We start from the raw sequence: 16954 nt of genomic DNA on the forward strand, positions 1-16954 counted from the left end.
TTTTCATTTTTTTCTTTCCATCCCATCCCTTTTGTAACCACTTTATCCAATTCAGGGTCGCAGGAGAGCCGGGCCCTATCCCAGCGAGCAAGAGGTGCAGGGCAGGATACACTCTGGACAGGACGCCAGTCCATCACAGTGCACACGCACTCATATGAGAGGGCCAATGTTCGCAGACGTCAACATCCAAAGAATCCAGATAACTTCCAAATGGCTGCAGAGAAAATAATGTAAAATCTCACCGTGACCCACTGAACACAAACACAAAGTCTCTCTCCACGCTGCGCCTGTGGAACCACATTATCCCCGGGAAATCAAAAGGTCTGCACAACACAGAGGACTGCTGTAAAGAATCATTTTAATATAAATATTCAGCATATTCATGACAACCAGAGGAGATGGTTGCAATGCAACTTAAATACAAAAGTGGCAATTGAGAGAACAATACAGTAACATGAAATGAATTCATCCAACATGCTTCTTCCATCCGAACTGTAACCACAGTTTTCCCACTTGTGGTGAAAAACAGAGCTGTAAGTGCTGAACGCCTCTCTGGGCTCCCTCTGTGTTTTGGCTCTGGCCCTGTGACATGCCTCTTTCTCTGAGGCAACACAGACTGCAGCGACCCTGGACAGCCTTATGTCGGGCACCAAAGGAGAAAGCGAGATGCTCACACTCCTTTATTCCAGTCACGGCTGTTATGCTACACCCTTAAAAGACGACCTGTGAAAAACCAGGAGTACGAAGAAAAACACTGGACATTTTCAGGGAATTTTCAAGTGGGTTCCCATGGCAGTCGGAAGCTGTGGTCATTTCTGGGAGGGTTTTCAAAGGGACAGAGGAGGAGGGGTCAGAACAGAGGGCAACGCTGTTGACTTCTGGAGGGAGGTACTTCACCATGGCTGCTTTAGTTGACCCAGTTTTGCTGGGGGTGGCTAATCTCATGGGGGGTGGCCCATGTCTCCAGGTTTTTCAGGTCTCAGCACCTAAGAGCTGGGAGCAGTTGGTTCATTGGTCCAAATAAGCATTTAACAGGCTGATTTAGGCCACTAAGAGCCGAGCTGGACAGCAGCCCTGCAGACAGACTGACCCTCCAGGACCAGCACTGGACCTTCCTGCACACCTAATTCGTTTTATGCATCTGAAAGCAGATCTTCTCAAGTGTTTTGTGCTACTAAAAACTTTAACTTATCTGAGAACAATGCTGCCATGGAAAGACTGAAATAGCACGGTTTTTGCTTATTACTTCTGTTAAAATGCCTCAGTAATGTACTCATTCCACACCAGAGCAAATTAGTATAACAGGATGGACTTCAAAGCTTGTTCTAAATCAATGTAGTACAGCAATAAGAAACACAACTAATAGCATTAAAAACTCCTTTCATCGACTGGTATATCTGTGTAAGTTTGCTAAAATCATTGTTTATTTGATCTTTTTAATACTGAAATGGAAAATACATTTTTTTCCTTAGAAAGGTTGAGAGCAGTTCCACATTGCCTCCCTCAGACACACCTGAAAGGGCCTGTTTATTTAATATATGCCTGGAAGGAACACAATAAAAAAGCAATCTGGCTATTGCATTTATCCCTGCAAAAACAAAGCGGAGATCCAGGTTTTAAAATACTCTTAAAACAAAATGTATTTTTCACAATGTCAGTCAATTGCGAAAGTCAATGTAGTCAATGTAATAGATCAGGAACTATAAGAAAATGCTACAGTATTAGCCTGCCTATTCTTACACATGTTGTGAACAGATACAGACAGGAATTTTCCCCTCCATATTTCACTTACTGTATTTTTCTCCATAGGGGGAGTAATTAGTTCAGAAAACTAAACCACCTCAAAATGGGACATACATTAGCAGCTTTCTTATGGGTTTCCAATCCTGAAAACAGGACTGGGGAGATTATGATGTCGAAAGACCCACTGAGTACGACTGGCCTAGCATGCCTGTTCAGACTGACACCCCTCCACCATATGTGGAGCAAAGTGCTATATATTGCGATATCTATCGGACAAAACCATGCAGGATCAGAAGGTGTCTTCATCATGTCTTGAAATTGATTAAAAAACTGTAGATAAGAATAAAATGAAATATACAAGATCAATCAAGAAGATAGTGGAATGAAATCAAATTCCTGTAATTTCTGCCTTGGCTCAGAGATGCTGACTTGCCTACAGTTTGACACCCTGCTGTGCTTTAGCAACAGCCAAAGAGCTCCATCCACAGAGCTGTGTCCCGTTAGGACACATACTGTACTTCTCATGACCGCAGTTCCCACATGGAAGCTGCAGAGCCCCAGCCCCAGCCTCAGGTGCAGGACAGATGCAGCTCCATCCAATTCAACACAGATGCCCAGAAGGAGGCGCTATCACAGAACAAACAGAGCTGCCTAGTTCATGCTCTTGCACTCTGTTAACTGTCTTCCAACAGTGGCGTGAAACGGTTGCCTGGTTATGGTTCCTGGGCTCTGTGGGAATCAGACAATCCTGCCGAGCTTGATGGTTTTGCCGATTGGCACTGCCTGGCACCGACAGCTCTGATCCCCAGACTCTGGGACTCTTCCAGCGGGAATAGTCTGACTGTATGAGACCATGGGAAGGCCTCCAAAGCTATGATTCCCAACTGTGATCCCCAGAGTAGAGCAAGCTTCGGGAACATTAAGTAGATCTTTTTTAAAATACCCCTTGCGAGCCTGAGACCTCTCAAGCAGACTCAGCCTGGTTGAGCTGTGTCATGGGCTCATACTGGCGGAGGTGGGTGAGCTTCAGCTGGGCCAAGGCTGCTTTGGCCACAACTACATGCAGTGTTTTCAATGGGAGACGCAACGACTCCTCCCAGTGTTGCTAATGCCTCAGCAATGGGAGCGGTGGAGGGCAAAGTCCACAGCCATCATAAAGTAAATACATACTGTAGGTCCATTTATCGAATGGGCTGAATTGAAAAGAGGGGAAAAAAATATCGCAGAACCAACAAAGATTCATGGCAATTCTGCCACAGACAAAAAGTGTTTAAATTGTCTGTTTAAAGTATCGCTTATAAAAGACTAGGGCAAAACATGGCATGTTTCCAGAGTGGTACAGTAGGGAGGAACCTAAAGCATGCAGGGAGCCAAACTGGTTGTTACTCAAGCATCTTCAGAGGCCACAGAAGGACCCCAACAACAGAATTAAAGAGAATCTGCATGGGTACACCATTTTGAAAACTGCAGCATTAGTGCAACCAATAATTTTGGAGTCCCTTGGGTTCTGTGTGCCCTGCACCCCACAAGTTTTTTTCATGACTTAAGTTGCAATGAAGCACAAGAACCTGTGCCCAATTCAAACTCCTGTAGCAGATGTCAGTGGAGAAGCCCTCAATGTCATCCAGTTCTCTGTAGAAAATACTTAACTTAAAATGCTTAATTTAAGCAAGATGAGGTGCAAATGAAACACATTTAAAAAATCAAAAAGACAATCACACAGACTAAAAGGAAGAAACTGCAGGGAGGCCAGTTTACAAACTGTGGGACTTTTTATGATCCAAGTGTCAGGCTGTGGATGCTCGTGGTAGCAAGTAAAGGACTTTTTAAATAAATAAAGAGCATTCATAAAATCAAAAATAAAATAATAAGCACCACTACTGACATTCCTGACAAGCAGCTTTAAAATGTATGAATTCCCTTCCACTGGGTACTCATTTTTTGTCTTTTTCTTTTTTTTTGCGAAATGAAAATATAGGCTTTGTTACGCTACGTACTCCATTGTTAATTGTAAAAAATATTACAGTACCAACAAGTCCTTTGTTTTTATCTGCAGCTGTACAGTAATTTCCAAGCAAGTCTGAAAAAAATTCCTCAAGTCTTGTACTTCATTTACATAAAAATTACTCTTTACAAGTTATTTTAAGAACAGTTATACAAAACAAAATAAAGGGAAAATAAAAAATAACAGCACTTGCTATTGAGAGTCCTGCAAATTTGTTTTTTCCTCTATGACCTGTTTCACTATTTCAGCCAGCTTCAAGCGATCCACCTTGTCTGAGAAAGTCCTCCCTGAAACACAAAAGAAGAGTCAGGTTTGCCCCATTCCTCCGGCTTGCTGTACACACAGACAGGGAGAGAAGCTGGGGGTCAGAGCTCAAGTTGGGGTATGCAAAAAGACAAAATTCCTACTAAAAGAAATTGTATATGGCCAATAATACATATCTTATCTTGTGTGATTTGTCACAAAGCGGTAGGATTCGAAATCAAAGAGCACAGCATCGGAAGCAGAACATTACCGTTCCAGCTGAGGCCCTGCAGCCCGTCTCTCAGGAGTTTACATTCCCGGTTGAAGCGCCAGGCTTCGTGCATCACCTCGTTCAGCTTCTCATCCTCGTTCTCTCCTGCAGGCAACACCAGAGACCGAAGACACTAACTACCTCTTCTCAGAAGTAACAGGGAACGTGTTCCAAACTGGATGTGCCGCTCAGGGCAGCCCTGCTAACAATCCAGAACAATATCAGCAGAATTTGTCAGTAGTGGCTCCTGCTGGATATAGTTTAGCACTGTAGACTACAGCTCACTGTAGACTCAGTGTTTACTGCAGCTCACTCGGAGAGCACTGTGTTAAGCCTAAAAGAAAGAGGAGGTACAAAGTCTATCAAAAGTATTCACTGCCGTTGGACCTTTTAGCAATTCATTGTTACAATATGGAATCTTAATGTATTTAATTGGGATTTTCTTGTCATTGATCGACATAAAACACTCTATAACACTATATATTGTCAAAGTCAAAACATAATACTACTCATAATACTCCATACTCCTAAATTAATTATGACACTATAGAGTGTTTGGTCAGAATACTACAACATTATTCATTATTGCTCTACAGGCAGAAGCAGGGAAAACAACAAGACTCATTTTTTGAGCAGACCTCATCTCAGACCAGAAGACCAGGTGGGTCTTTGATTCAGGAAGTCAAAAATCCATAAAAGTACAGACCACGTCTACCAAGGGGAAACAGTGAAGGCCAAAAACAATACACAGTATGGACCAAGTGAAATATTTATGGAGCACTAGGGACAGAATACAGGAAATGCTTCTTTATACAGAGTCTCGGGGGTCTGGAACAACGCCCTTAGCTATATTGTTTAACCTAGCTCTGAGGAATCCTGAAAGAAATGGCAGGATTCTGAATCAATGGGCTTCAACAGACTAAATGGGCTGAAAGGCTTTCTCTTGTTTGCAATACTGTTTGAAGTAACTGAAAGCCGAGGGTGAATGAAACCCAGAGGACCAGACTGACCGCCTCAGCGATGGGGTAAGCGTAGCGGACGGATCGGGAGAGCCGTGCCTCCGGGCCCTTCCTCACCTGCCTGTGGAAGAATGCACTGGGCGATCACGTCCCGCAGCTTCTCCAGGGCCACGTTCGAGTCCTCCCCTCCGTTCTCTGGGTCGTGGATGAAGAAACTGTCTTTCGGCCTCGTGCTGAAAGGCAATTGTGGGCTCATGACCAAACGGCGCTGAAGAAAGCGCAGTTTCTCAAAATCGCATCCCGCTGGAGAAGGTGCTCAAGTCAAAGCTTGCTCGCCACCCCAGAGCTCCCCATCACACCTGCACGTCTCCCCCGCAGGCTGCTGCTCACAGGGGCTGATGTCACGAGACGCGTACAGTAAACCTACACCGTATCGGGCTCCCCTTCAGTGGACTTGGGATTAAAAGGACATTTATGATTTAAGGGACATCTCCTGCCCATTGTCAGTCCATTAAACCTGAGGGTTTACTGTATTTGAAAACCCGCATCCTCTAAAACAAGACTTAATTCTGCAATTTCCCTCACGGGAAATCTATCTATCTTTACCATAACAACCACTTCTGCTAGGACAGCATGAAATTCAGCCATGAAGAAAAAATCGTAGAAGAATGCTGTTGATTTTCTAAAAGACCACTTATTATCATTTTCAAATATGATTTTTTGAAGGAATATCAAACAAGCATTACTTTAAGAAACCCATGTTATTTAGAGCACTGGCACACAAAAAGAGGGTACTTTTTTCCTCTAATCACTGTACTGTATACAGTATATCCAAACAGAATATTGTAATAACGGAAAATACAACACAATCACGAAATACTTCTGACATTTTCATTAATTGTGAGAAGGTGTTCCATTCATCCGTTATCAAGTTTTCTTGTCATGTATAAAAACATGTCCACGCATTCATACAGATACTCGAACACAAGTCGTTTCAGAACCAGGGAGTAACCGCGCAGTGTTTTTACAGAAGCGGGCCAGGAGAGGGCAGTACTCACCCCAGCAGTTTTCGTTTCCTCAGGATGGGGTTATTGACGGAGTTGAGGGGCTTCAAACTGACATTGAGATCCTGTATTCTCATGTTAGCCAGCTGTTCTGCGTGAGCTTGCTGTATACCAGCAACTACTGCCTGCAACGGGAGGACAGCTCAGTTAGCACCCCACACAGAGCAAACTGTTACATGAATGTCTTTGAGGTTGTCAGTGGCCACTAGTGGCAGGCCATGGTTACTGCAGTGTGTTCATGGAACTACCTGCCACACGCCTGCCTGCTAGTTCAAGTTCAAGTTCTAATGTACATTTTTTTCATTTTGTTAAAAAATATATTGCTGGTTTGACTTCTACTTGCCAGATAATTAGGGAGCCTGTCATGTTTTCAGACACGATTCCTCAGCCTCTCGCGCTACCACGCTTAATATTCCTAGGGGAAGCGGTTTTATGTAAAATATTTACTCTGAAGTCAAGTCAGAAAACACTGCAGTGCTCCAGAAGCCACTAAATAACAACAATTCCTTGTGTCTCTGCAGTGTTTTCGATTCAGGAAGATCCCAGCAGGCTTTACCCCAGTACAGCAGCAGGCCCACGACAGGCGGAGGAGAGGAAAACGGCAGAGACCCACCTTGTCCATCATCATCTGGGCAGACGGCAACACGTTGTCCAGGGCCTCTGTGCAGTTGAGCCAGGGATGGGCCAGCACCCCCTCGATTGTCAGCCTCTCCTCCGGCTTCACTTTCAGCAGCCTGGAGAGGCACAGCCAATACCGATCACACTGCGGGCCGTCACACTGTGCATCCATCACACTGTGAGCTGGAGACCTTGCCTCAAAACACAAGGGGCAGCTTCTGGGAATGCCAGCTCGGAAGCAGAGCATCCATCACACACTGCAGACCTCCCTTTCAATATCACGAACCCGACGCCACGACTCAGTGACACTAGCTTGCCAGCAAGCTGAATCTATCAAGCCCACTTTTCTTACCTACTTACCTAGCACATCAGAAGCCCAGATCGACCTTGCCACTGAAAGACAAGCACTGCTGTCAGGAAGCAGCAGTGGATTCATGAGATGTCTCCTAACAGTACATGATCACAGACCCCAGTTCAGACATCGCTTTGCAGTAAAGGTGCCACACTGTCCTCAATGGCTCTAACTCTTAGCAAAATCAATATCAGTGCTAAAAACGAAGGGCCCAGACACTGCCTACATCACAGCCCTCAGATTGAATTGCCTCTCAAAATGTGTGTCTGGGCACGTCCCAGTGTACAACACAGCTCATTCAGCTGAAACGGGTAACATGAGAAGTCAAAGCCAGAAGAGAATCGTTGTCGAGAAGTATTATAATTGGACTTGTACACTTTTGAGGTTTATGTGCATGTGAGACGCAAAAGTACCAGTCTTCAAATTTGCAAGTCTGTATCGAAGTCCTTATTTAAGCCTGATAGCTATCCTGGAGCGCTTAACTCTTTACACTGCTTGTAACTCAAAACCAAGAGCACAACTACAAGGCAGTGATTCAATTCAAACAGAACTGAAACCATTCAAGGCTATACAGCTATGTAATCAAATTTAACATTAAAATAGATCCCCAACCCCCAGAGAAATGAGAGAGCCTATTTTGTGTCAGATTTGGTTTCAGCAAAACATTTAGCCCCGTTCCAGCTGTCCACAAAATTATCAAAGTGGGAAGAAGTTGCACTGGACAAGAAAATATTCACATTAGTAAAATCAAACTTTTTTTACAGTTTTATTTGATGTAAAATCCTAATTTAATTAGGCTACTTTAGATTCATATGTGTTCTAGGTATGAGGTTTGGACATAAAGATATTATTTTGTGACCCCATTACGACTGATGAAGATTTGTTTATCTACAGTTTATTTTGTACACGGAAAGACAAAATATTTAATAGTATAAAGCTTTGAGGTATTACCAGGTTTACCTTATTTAGTTTGCTTTGCCCACTTTGAATCAATCCTGTTTAATGTGAATGAATACATTATGTTCCTCGCGCTGTCGTTGTACTGGGACGGACGAGGTGAAATGTATTTAATAGTACAAAGCTTAGGATGAACATTATTGCAGAGTTTTTTTTACATCGCCCGCTTTGAGTTGAGCCCGCTTAACATGAACGAACATGTTACGTCACTACAGGGACATACGACACGACATTCAATTTCATCAAACTGCAAGCGAAGAATGAAAAGGTCTTTAAAAAAAGTGAAAGCCGGGCTCCAAAAGACACCAGCATCTGGACTGATTAAGCTCAACTGTGTTCTGACTCAGCCCCCTGCTCTGGATTCTGCCCTGGGATGTATTTCCCAGGCGAGACAGCCGAGCTCACTTTCTGACGATGTCCTTGGCCATCTCGGAGATCTGGCTCCACTCCTCCTCGGGGAAGTCGAAGCTGCCCGTCATGATCTTCTTGCGCATGTCCTTGGGGATGGTCCGGCTGTGGTGCTTGGAGTAGAAGGGAGGGTACCCACACAGCATCACGTAGATGATCACCCCCAGAGACCACAAGTCACAGCTCTTCCCGGGGAATCCAGACGAATGGGAAACAGGGAAGAAGACTTATATTGACACAGTGCAGGCAAGTGCTCGCCACATGTTGCTACTGTCCTCTGGGTGGGATAACTGGAAAAATCTCACTGGTCCCACTGAATACTGTTAAGTCAAACAAAGCAGCACAGAAAAGAACCAAAGCAGAATAAAAAAAAAGTATAGGAATACGGAATCTAAAGCCTTTGTCATGCTATAGGACAAGCTATCTTGCTATCAAACCTGTTTGATTTTATCATAGCGAGTCGCAGAGAGTCGTAGGAGCTGTTAAGAACGCTATGACTGAGTCACTGGGGGTGTCACACTACACAACTCATGATAACGGGCGCGCCAGCTGTTCTCTCTACAACTCGCTGTGATTTTTTTACGAGCATGTCAACGAAGGCGACGACTGAAAATCCTAGGAAAAGTCGTGTAGTGTGACGCCAGCATAACTGAATGCAAACTGGACAGTTTTGTGAACTTCCGGTTGCAATCCGGTACAATCTAAACTTTTTAATAACAATGTTCAGATGCAGAAACAAACAGAAATACAAAATATTCTTCAGCTTTTGAGTGTCGTATGCATGGCCAGTTTCATTGCCCTCCTAGAATAAGCTGAGTACACTGAGACCATTATTAGAGCAGTCAGTGTGAGAAAGAGGGACAGCACTGTAGTTAACTGCTGAGAGGAACTGGCTGCACCCAGTCATCCAGTCAAATTGTGCAATGAAGGAACCTTTCACTGATGCACATAAGAGCCAAGACAATGAAGCATATATACGGCCAATTTTTCCATTCTGAGCATCTTAGCCCATCCACAGCTGTTCTTTGTGCAACATTTAATTCCCATTCAATACGTCTTCTATTAATGTCACAAGCAGTTGTTTTCTTCTGAGCTCGGTCAATAGAACATGTTGGGAGAGGCACGTATTGACCAAACATTTCAACAGACTTATACAGGTGCTATATATACAGTAATATAAAGTTTATTGTTATGACTACTACATTATAACAGCAACAGCAAGGTGTGCTTTAACGACCCTGTGAACAGGGTCAGTTTGCTCATTAGCAAACTGAATACTCTAATTTCAGATCCTGTGTGTCTTGGCTGGGCAGTGCCAGGGAGAGCTCACCTTGTTGTAAGTGTATGGTGTTGGTGAGGTAGGTATTATTCCAGACTTCTCTTTCTGATGTCTCCTTTGGGCCTCCAGTACCTGAAACAACATGTGGCGTTACTCTTGTAACGATCAATATCAATCTGCTGGAGAGAGGCGAAAGAATCGACTGAAACATCACCAAGGCAAATTCACCTCATTAAAAATGTGAAGAAATGACTGAACCTTGTGAAAACCCCTTTGAGCTAAGCGGAGTGACTAAGAGTTGTTTTTGGTCAGATTGCACTTTTTTGTGCTTTCTAAATTCCAGCACTTTCAGGAATTGCAAACTCAGTTCCCGAGGACACATTGTCGTTGGGTTTTTGTTTCACCTGAGCTCTTATGTACGTAGCTGGTTTAAGTAATTAATTCCATAATTGCAATCGACATAGGTTCCCAGCTGTTTTAGAGGGAACTGTAATGGCATTCATGTTTGGAAAACTAAAGTGGTTTAATGATCTTGTGAAATATTCCATAAATGTTAGCATAACAATGGGGGCCAGGAGCTCAAATCCAAAACTGTTTAACCTCCACAGCATCAGGTCGCTATCTTTCTCAGGGAGTGCTGGAGCACAGCTGCCTGGGGCATTGTCTGTGTGGAGTTTGCATGTTCTCATGGATTTCCTCCGGGTGCTGTGCTTTCCACCCAAAGTCCAAAGCCTTACTGGTAGGTTAATTGCCTTCCGGGAAAATAAACTGTTTAACCTCGACAGCATCAGGTTGCTATCTTTCTCAGGGAGTGCTGGTGCACACAGAAAAGTATGCAGCACTTAAACAAGTTCATTGCTTTTCAGTTACGCTTGAATGTGCTTTATGTTCAATTCTCTCATAAATCCTCCAGGTCTTCAGGCAATGCTTTCGTTAGAATTCCAATATTTATAAACAATTCCTTTGTTGCATGAAACTGAGACAACATCATTTGTCTCTATTCAATGGCAACAAATAACTAGTCTTGTACAAGGTTTTAGCAGGCAGAATATATGTATTTACATGGTTTCTGCCTGGATTTAGGGAAATGCCTGAAACCAGTTTACCTTCTGTACCTAATGATGTGGTCTGCTGCACCACATACAGAACTATAAAATGGAATCGATTTTTCTTTTAACTGTTAACTACTTTTCACCAGAAATGATCTGTTGTGAATGCGATTCGCTGTAAACGTGGAGCTAAGAGAAACAGGCAAGCCGAGGCTCACTGAACAGAAACCCCAGGGTACCAGAGAACACAGAATTCAACAGGAGCACAGAAAACGTGGGACACCTGTACATTTCACACCGATTTATCTGCTAGCCCCTTGCAAACAACACATTTTTCGGGGGTTGTAATCGGTGGTTTTGGAATCAGCTTGGCCACACACTAGCATGGGAGGGGTAGGTGACGTGTGTGCTCTTCTCCAAAATGAGCCGTCTGCTGTGTGTCACGGCTAGGACCCATGTGTCCCATGTGGCACCTCTGGCCAGGCCAGGCCCATGACAGCTCACCCAGTGACCCCTGGTTGTGCTCGGTCAGTGTGCACCTGCGTCCACGGCACATTTCAAGAGCTGATACTTGCTCCATGGGGTCCAACCATAGCTCTGAACAAGCTCTGTTACTGGCTGAGCTGCCTGAGCCCCTTCGTTGTTTTTTACATTTAAGGATGAGACATTTTTCAAATGGAAACAAGACAAATGACCCTCGACGCCCCTTAAACAGCAAGATAAGTCTTGGCTACACTGCCTGTGGATGAAAAACTCTTGATTAATTAACACAACGGAGCCTAAGAGCAAATCTTCCAAACAAAATATCTTTCTCATGTTAAGATTATTTCTTATCGATCACTTTTGAACAACTACTCTTCTTGCTTAATTACAATGCACACTCGAGAATTTTGTGCCACCGTTTGGTTTTACGCTGAAAGATTCAAAGATATTTTGATCTAATTGGGGAATACCTCAATGGGCTAAATGACATGCTGAATAAGGAGCCTCAGTACCTTTACTGGGAAGCTGTGTTAACTAATGCAAGACTGCAGCTGCTAACAAGTGTGGAGCTCTAACAAGGTCTTCTAGCAGTTCTGGATTTACCTGAGGTGCTACATAGTATGGAGTGAACTGCGGTGTCATCAAGTCACCTTGGTCTATTTTGGCAAATCCAAAATCGCACAGCTTAACAGGTGCATCCTGTGAACAGGACAAAATCAGAACATGAGAACAGACACACTAGCCTCTCCTGGTTACTGGTCTGGGGATCCCGTCCGGCCACTGCTTGAAAACCAGGCCATCTGCTCCCACAACACGGCAGAGGAACTCGTTTCAGACACCCAGCGTCCTTTGTGTGAAGGATAAGGGACTGGCTCATTGCTCTAAAACAAAGGATCAAACAACACAAACACTTTCTAAGGCACATGGTTAGACAGGGATTTCGGAGAGGTCAGGTTAGTCGGTAATCACCCTGGACTGGCAGAGCCCAGGTGTCCAGGACGTTTTATACGTGCAGTTCCAGGGATCCCACATTGTTTTTAAATCTTGAAGATATTTCCCCACAGTTCGTTTCTGACTCAGGCAAAGAGGACCACGCCACCATATGCGCACTCACTGGCCACAATACTAGGGACCGCCAGTCAAACGAAAAGACCCACTCGGTTGCAGGCGCCCCAGGGGCGCTCCGAGGAGCATTACGCTGGCTTCCACCCCTCTGCCTGGCCAGCAGCATCACTAGATCTCCATCAGCCTGAAGCCTGCTGGAACCAGCGGCCCATGCAGTTCAATTCCACACCCCATTACCCTCCTCACAGCCTCAGCTGGAGGAATGACTCGGTACATGACCGAAATTCCTTTCGCCTCTTGCGCTGCTCTCCGCAGAGGCCGCTGGAATGCAATGTCATTATTTCAGTCATGTCCTAGCAGATATTTACATTTAGTCTACAATATTTAGTATTGGCATGCTCTACCCATTTCCTAACGCCAACCAATCCATGCAACTACTTCACATCGGGGAGTAACAGTATATTGATAGTGAGAAATTAGGCATTAGCCCACAGTTAATATTTTCCATCAAATGATCTCATTTTTTACAAGCATCTAGAAACACACAAACACAAGCCCTAATAAAACTGCCCCCTCCTTAGTCAGCCAGCTTTGTCTTTAGTCTCTCATCTGGTTTTCCATCCAGCAGTAAATCTTCCTAAGGCACCCAGTCTTTTGATACAGCAGTCAACTTTTGACAGTTGAGGTTTATTTTTGTCTCCTAATAATATGTTTTCTTCATTCCTGATGTGGGATGGGAAGAAAAAATACAGTTAATTATAAATTTTAAATGCCCTGTAGGCAGCAAAAGCGTCTGACATGAGTTATTGTCAGCACAAGTACAGACAGGGAAAGCTGGGAACTGGCACAATGTGCATATCAAGACATAAAAGAAAAAGGTCCTTGTGCTGCAAACAGGCACTTTCCCAAATGATACATAGTTGCACAGCGTAGGGTGTCAATATCAGACTTTCCCAAGCAGCATTTACTTGACTTGATGATCCACACAGCTAAAACTCTACATGTAAATACCGTTAAAGTAGTATTAAGTCTATCTCACAAAGGGTCTGTCTGAGTTGTTGCTATTTTGGCTCCAAACTGGACCTCAGTTGGTGTTTGACTTTGTCCTGATATCACACATTTTCATTCCCGACACAAAATCTCAATTGTATTTGAAAGCATGCACTTTCATTATTCATACAAGTGACATTCTCATGTCACCAAGTAATGTATGCAGAATGAACATAAATGACTGTCCTAACTATAGTACTTGTGTTTGTCTTAAAGGAGAGCTTTAGATACCAGATTTTTAAATTAGTACAAATTGAGACTTTTAAGTAACATCAGGACATAGGCATATGTGGAAGCAATGCACTGCAGTATAATTGGTGGTACTTGTAAGTATTACTGGCACATAAAAAATAAAAGGAAAATTAACCAGTCAGATCAATAATGTGAAATGTATAAGCCAAGGCAGCCTGGAGCGAACCTACTCTTTAAGTTGTGGCTATTAAAAAGTCTGTCCCTGTTTGGAACCGAGTCAAATTAAAAGCATGTACAAATCTGTCAGGAGTCATTCACCCCTATTCTTCAACTCGAGCCCAACTAATTACACCTCCAACCCAGGCCACTGGCCTGCTGCTGTATGAATGGCTGGTAAATGGTAAAGATGTGATAAGCATGACTTAATGAACAGGGTGTTACCAGGCATGTGACAGAGTTTGGCTTCATAAACAGACACTGACACATGTACACAAAGACAGGCAACCTGTCACAAGGGGTGAATACTAAAAAACTGCCTGGATACTTCCTTGGAAGTCAGGGTACAGCTGCCTCATCCAATAGTAACTTGCACAAGCCTACCGATGGGATACACAGTGACTTGCTAAAGTACTCTGACCCTGTCACAGTTTTCATATTGTGTTGCTGGTCAACTTGCACACATGAAACAGCTATTAATATTTGTCACTGTATATACACAACCTGCTTAGTACATTACAAAAACTGTAGCAAACCTAAATTAATCTGCATTAATGATTATCTGAGTGGCCGCTGCCCATGTGCAATAATAGTGGTTGACATGATACAGGAAAAAACACACCTTTCTGTAAGGTCCCTCAGCAGAGCAAAGATTCAACCATGAAGACCAAAGAGCTTTCAAAACAAGTCCAGCATAAAGTTGTTAAAAGGCACAGATCAGGAGATGGGTATAAAACATTTCAAATACATTACTGGCCTGTACGTCTTTAAGCATGGGGAAGTCGGTCATTAAGAACTGAAAGACACCAAGCCTAGATCAAGGGGAAACTGGTTAGAGATGACCTGTGAGGCCAGCAGTGACTTTCAAAGAGTTATAGATTTCAACAGCTGAGATGGGAAACCATGTCCATTCTCACAGTCACTCCACAAAGCTGGACTGTGTGGCAGAGTGGCAAAACCATCTCAAATCCTGCACGGACTATTCATAAAATCATTTAAGTCATACTGCAAACGGCAACTGTTTTCTGGTTAGGCCAGACAAAATTGGAACCGATACCATGGATACCATTTATCTGGTATAAATGCAAAACATCACGTCTGACACCAACCCACTACAGCGCATCACTCAGTCAACACCATCCCTACTGTCCAGCAAGGTGGTGGCAGCATTACGGGATGGGGCTGCCTCTCATCAGCAGGGACTGGAAGCCTGACAAGACAGATGGGAACACAGATGGAGCAAAGTACTGGCAAAGCTTGAGAAAAGAGGAAAACGAAGAGGAAAACCTACTTCCGACCTAAAACGGAGATAAACCGGGGTTTCAGTGGGACAGTGATCCGAAGCACAAGGACAAAGCTAGGCTGAGGTGGCTTGAGAATAAAAAAGTGAATGTCCAGGAGAGGCCCAGTCAAAGACTTGACTTGAATCCTATTGAGAATCTGTGGAAAGACCCGAAAGCTTCTATCCATCAGTGACCCCAGGCAACATGAGGATTACATGTACAAAAGACAACCAGTGTGTTTTAAAACAAGTATAGAAGCCATTAGAGCCAGGAATTGCAGGCTGTGTTCAGAGAACAAATAGCCTCCAGCGCCCTCAGAAAAGCAGGTCTGCATGGTGTAAAGTTTGGGATGTTAGTGCAGAGTTAACACTCACCAGCGAATTGTCCTTAAACAGGAGGTTTTCGGGCTTGAGATCTCTGTGAGCGATGTTCATTGAATGACAGTGCTGGAGAGCCTGGCTGATCTGATAGGCACAAAACAAAAGCACGGGCAAACCATTTTTATGTCACCCTGCTTTATATCATATCACATTTATGGTCAAGATTTTTAAAAATCTACTTGTTATGTACTCGATGTTCTTTAATAAATTGCTCCTTTAATAGCATCTCACAAACCCACTTATTATACTTTGTGCAGCCTGTAAATCGCTACACAAATAGCTGCAATGTACCGCCGAAGTGTAAGACAAACAGAATAAAAATAAATCTGCGAAGAATCAACGATGCCAGCTCATGTAACAGGCTTGCGCATCTCTGCAAGATGGTACAGTGTGTCCCTGTGAAGATACACTAAAACACTCCCCTGCTAAGGCAGCAAAACAGCTCCGTTCAATCCCCTTACTGTCAGCAGAATCACTACAACTGAAAAGTTATTAACTCTTGTTATTAAAAAAATAATGGTAAAGCTTAATTAATTTTCCTAACTGCTAATTACACAAAATGCTTTTCAGGTGTCAAAACTGTCCTATAGTAAACTACTATACAATCAACTTAGAAATATTTTCAAAAAACACACTCAAAATTATATGCACTATCTTAATGTAAACAGGTATGCAACATACAACACTTGTGTAGTATTTTTGACTGCAGGATATTTACTTGTAATGTACTGCCACAGTCAAATCTCAATTCCCGACTCTATCACTTCCTGCTTGCACAACAGTCATGACATCAGACATGTTTAACTGTGCCATTCGGCTGGAAAAAAGAACGAGCAGAAAAGTGTGTGCGCCTGTGTCAAGCCCTCACATACGAGCAGCCACACTGATAGAGGGCCGGTGCTCTCCACCTGTTCCGTCACTTGGCTGGCCATCTTCTCGGTGAAGTGCCTGTGCTGGCTGATTCGGTGGAACAGCTCCCCTCCCTCCATCATCTCCATGACGATCAGCAGCCGGGCCCTGAGCAGACACCAGCAGGGAGAGACAGCTGCGGGGGGGCGTGCGCGGGCGGGAGGGGTCTTTTGCAAAGGACGGCCCCTGCTGGCCAGCTGGGCACATGGTAGAGAGCCCTGCCTCCCACAGACCCCAGCTGCCCTCACACAGAGGGCTGGCACGGTCGAAGACACGCAAGCTCACAGCTCAAAACCCCAAACAAAGGTGTTTGTTAATGTAGGTGTGATGAACATTGTTTGTTAAATGATACATACAAGGGGACGATTGCAAATTGAATTAAAGTCGGTAAGACATAGGGAAGCATATATGTCGGAGAAACAGAAAAT

General features: G+C 43.8%; 1 protein-coding gene across 3 annotated transcripts in view; it reads right to left on the minus strand.

Moving 5' to 3' along the window:
• Positions 1-341: 341 nt before the first annotated feature.
• mapkapk5 (MAPK activated protein kinase 5) overlaps positions 342-16954 on the minus strand; it is a 37031-nt gene continuing 20418 nt past the window's right edge. For all 3 annotated transcript variants that reach the window (XM_088618788.1, XM_088618789.1, XM_088618790.1), the window contains exons 5-14: positions 16526-16634; positions 15612-15701; positions 12035-12130; positions 9951-10031; positions 8618-8805; positions 6899-7019; positions 6280-6410; positions 5339-5454; positions 4263-4367; positions 342-4035 (exon numbers count right to left, since the gene is read on the minus strand). In XM_088618788.1, coding sequence (XP_088474914.1) covers positions 3941-4035; positions 4263-4367; positions 5339-5454; positions 6280-6410; positions 6899-7019; positions 8618-8805; positions 9951-10031; positions 12035-12130; positions 15612-15701; positions 16526-16634 — 1132 coding nt within the window. In that variant the 3' untranslated portion in view covers positions 342-3940. The remainder of the gene's footprint in view (positions 4036-4262; positions 4368-5338; positions 5455-6279; positions 6411-6898; positions 7020-8617; positions 8806-9950; positions 10032-12034; positions 12131-15611; positions 15702-16525; positions 16635-16954) is intronic.

Source organism: Lepisosteus platostomus, chromosome 24 (assembly GCF_059453375.1).
Source record: "Lepisosteus platostomus isolate fLepPlt1 chromosome 24, fLepPlt1.hap1, whole genome shotgun sequence".
Lineage (NCBI taxonomy): Eukaryota > Metazoa > Chordata > Actinopteri > Semionotiformes > Lepisosteidae > Lepisosteus > Lepisosteus platostomus.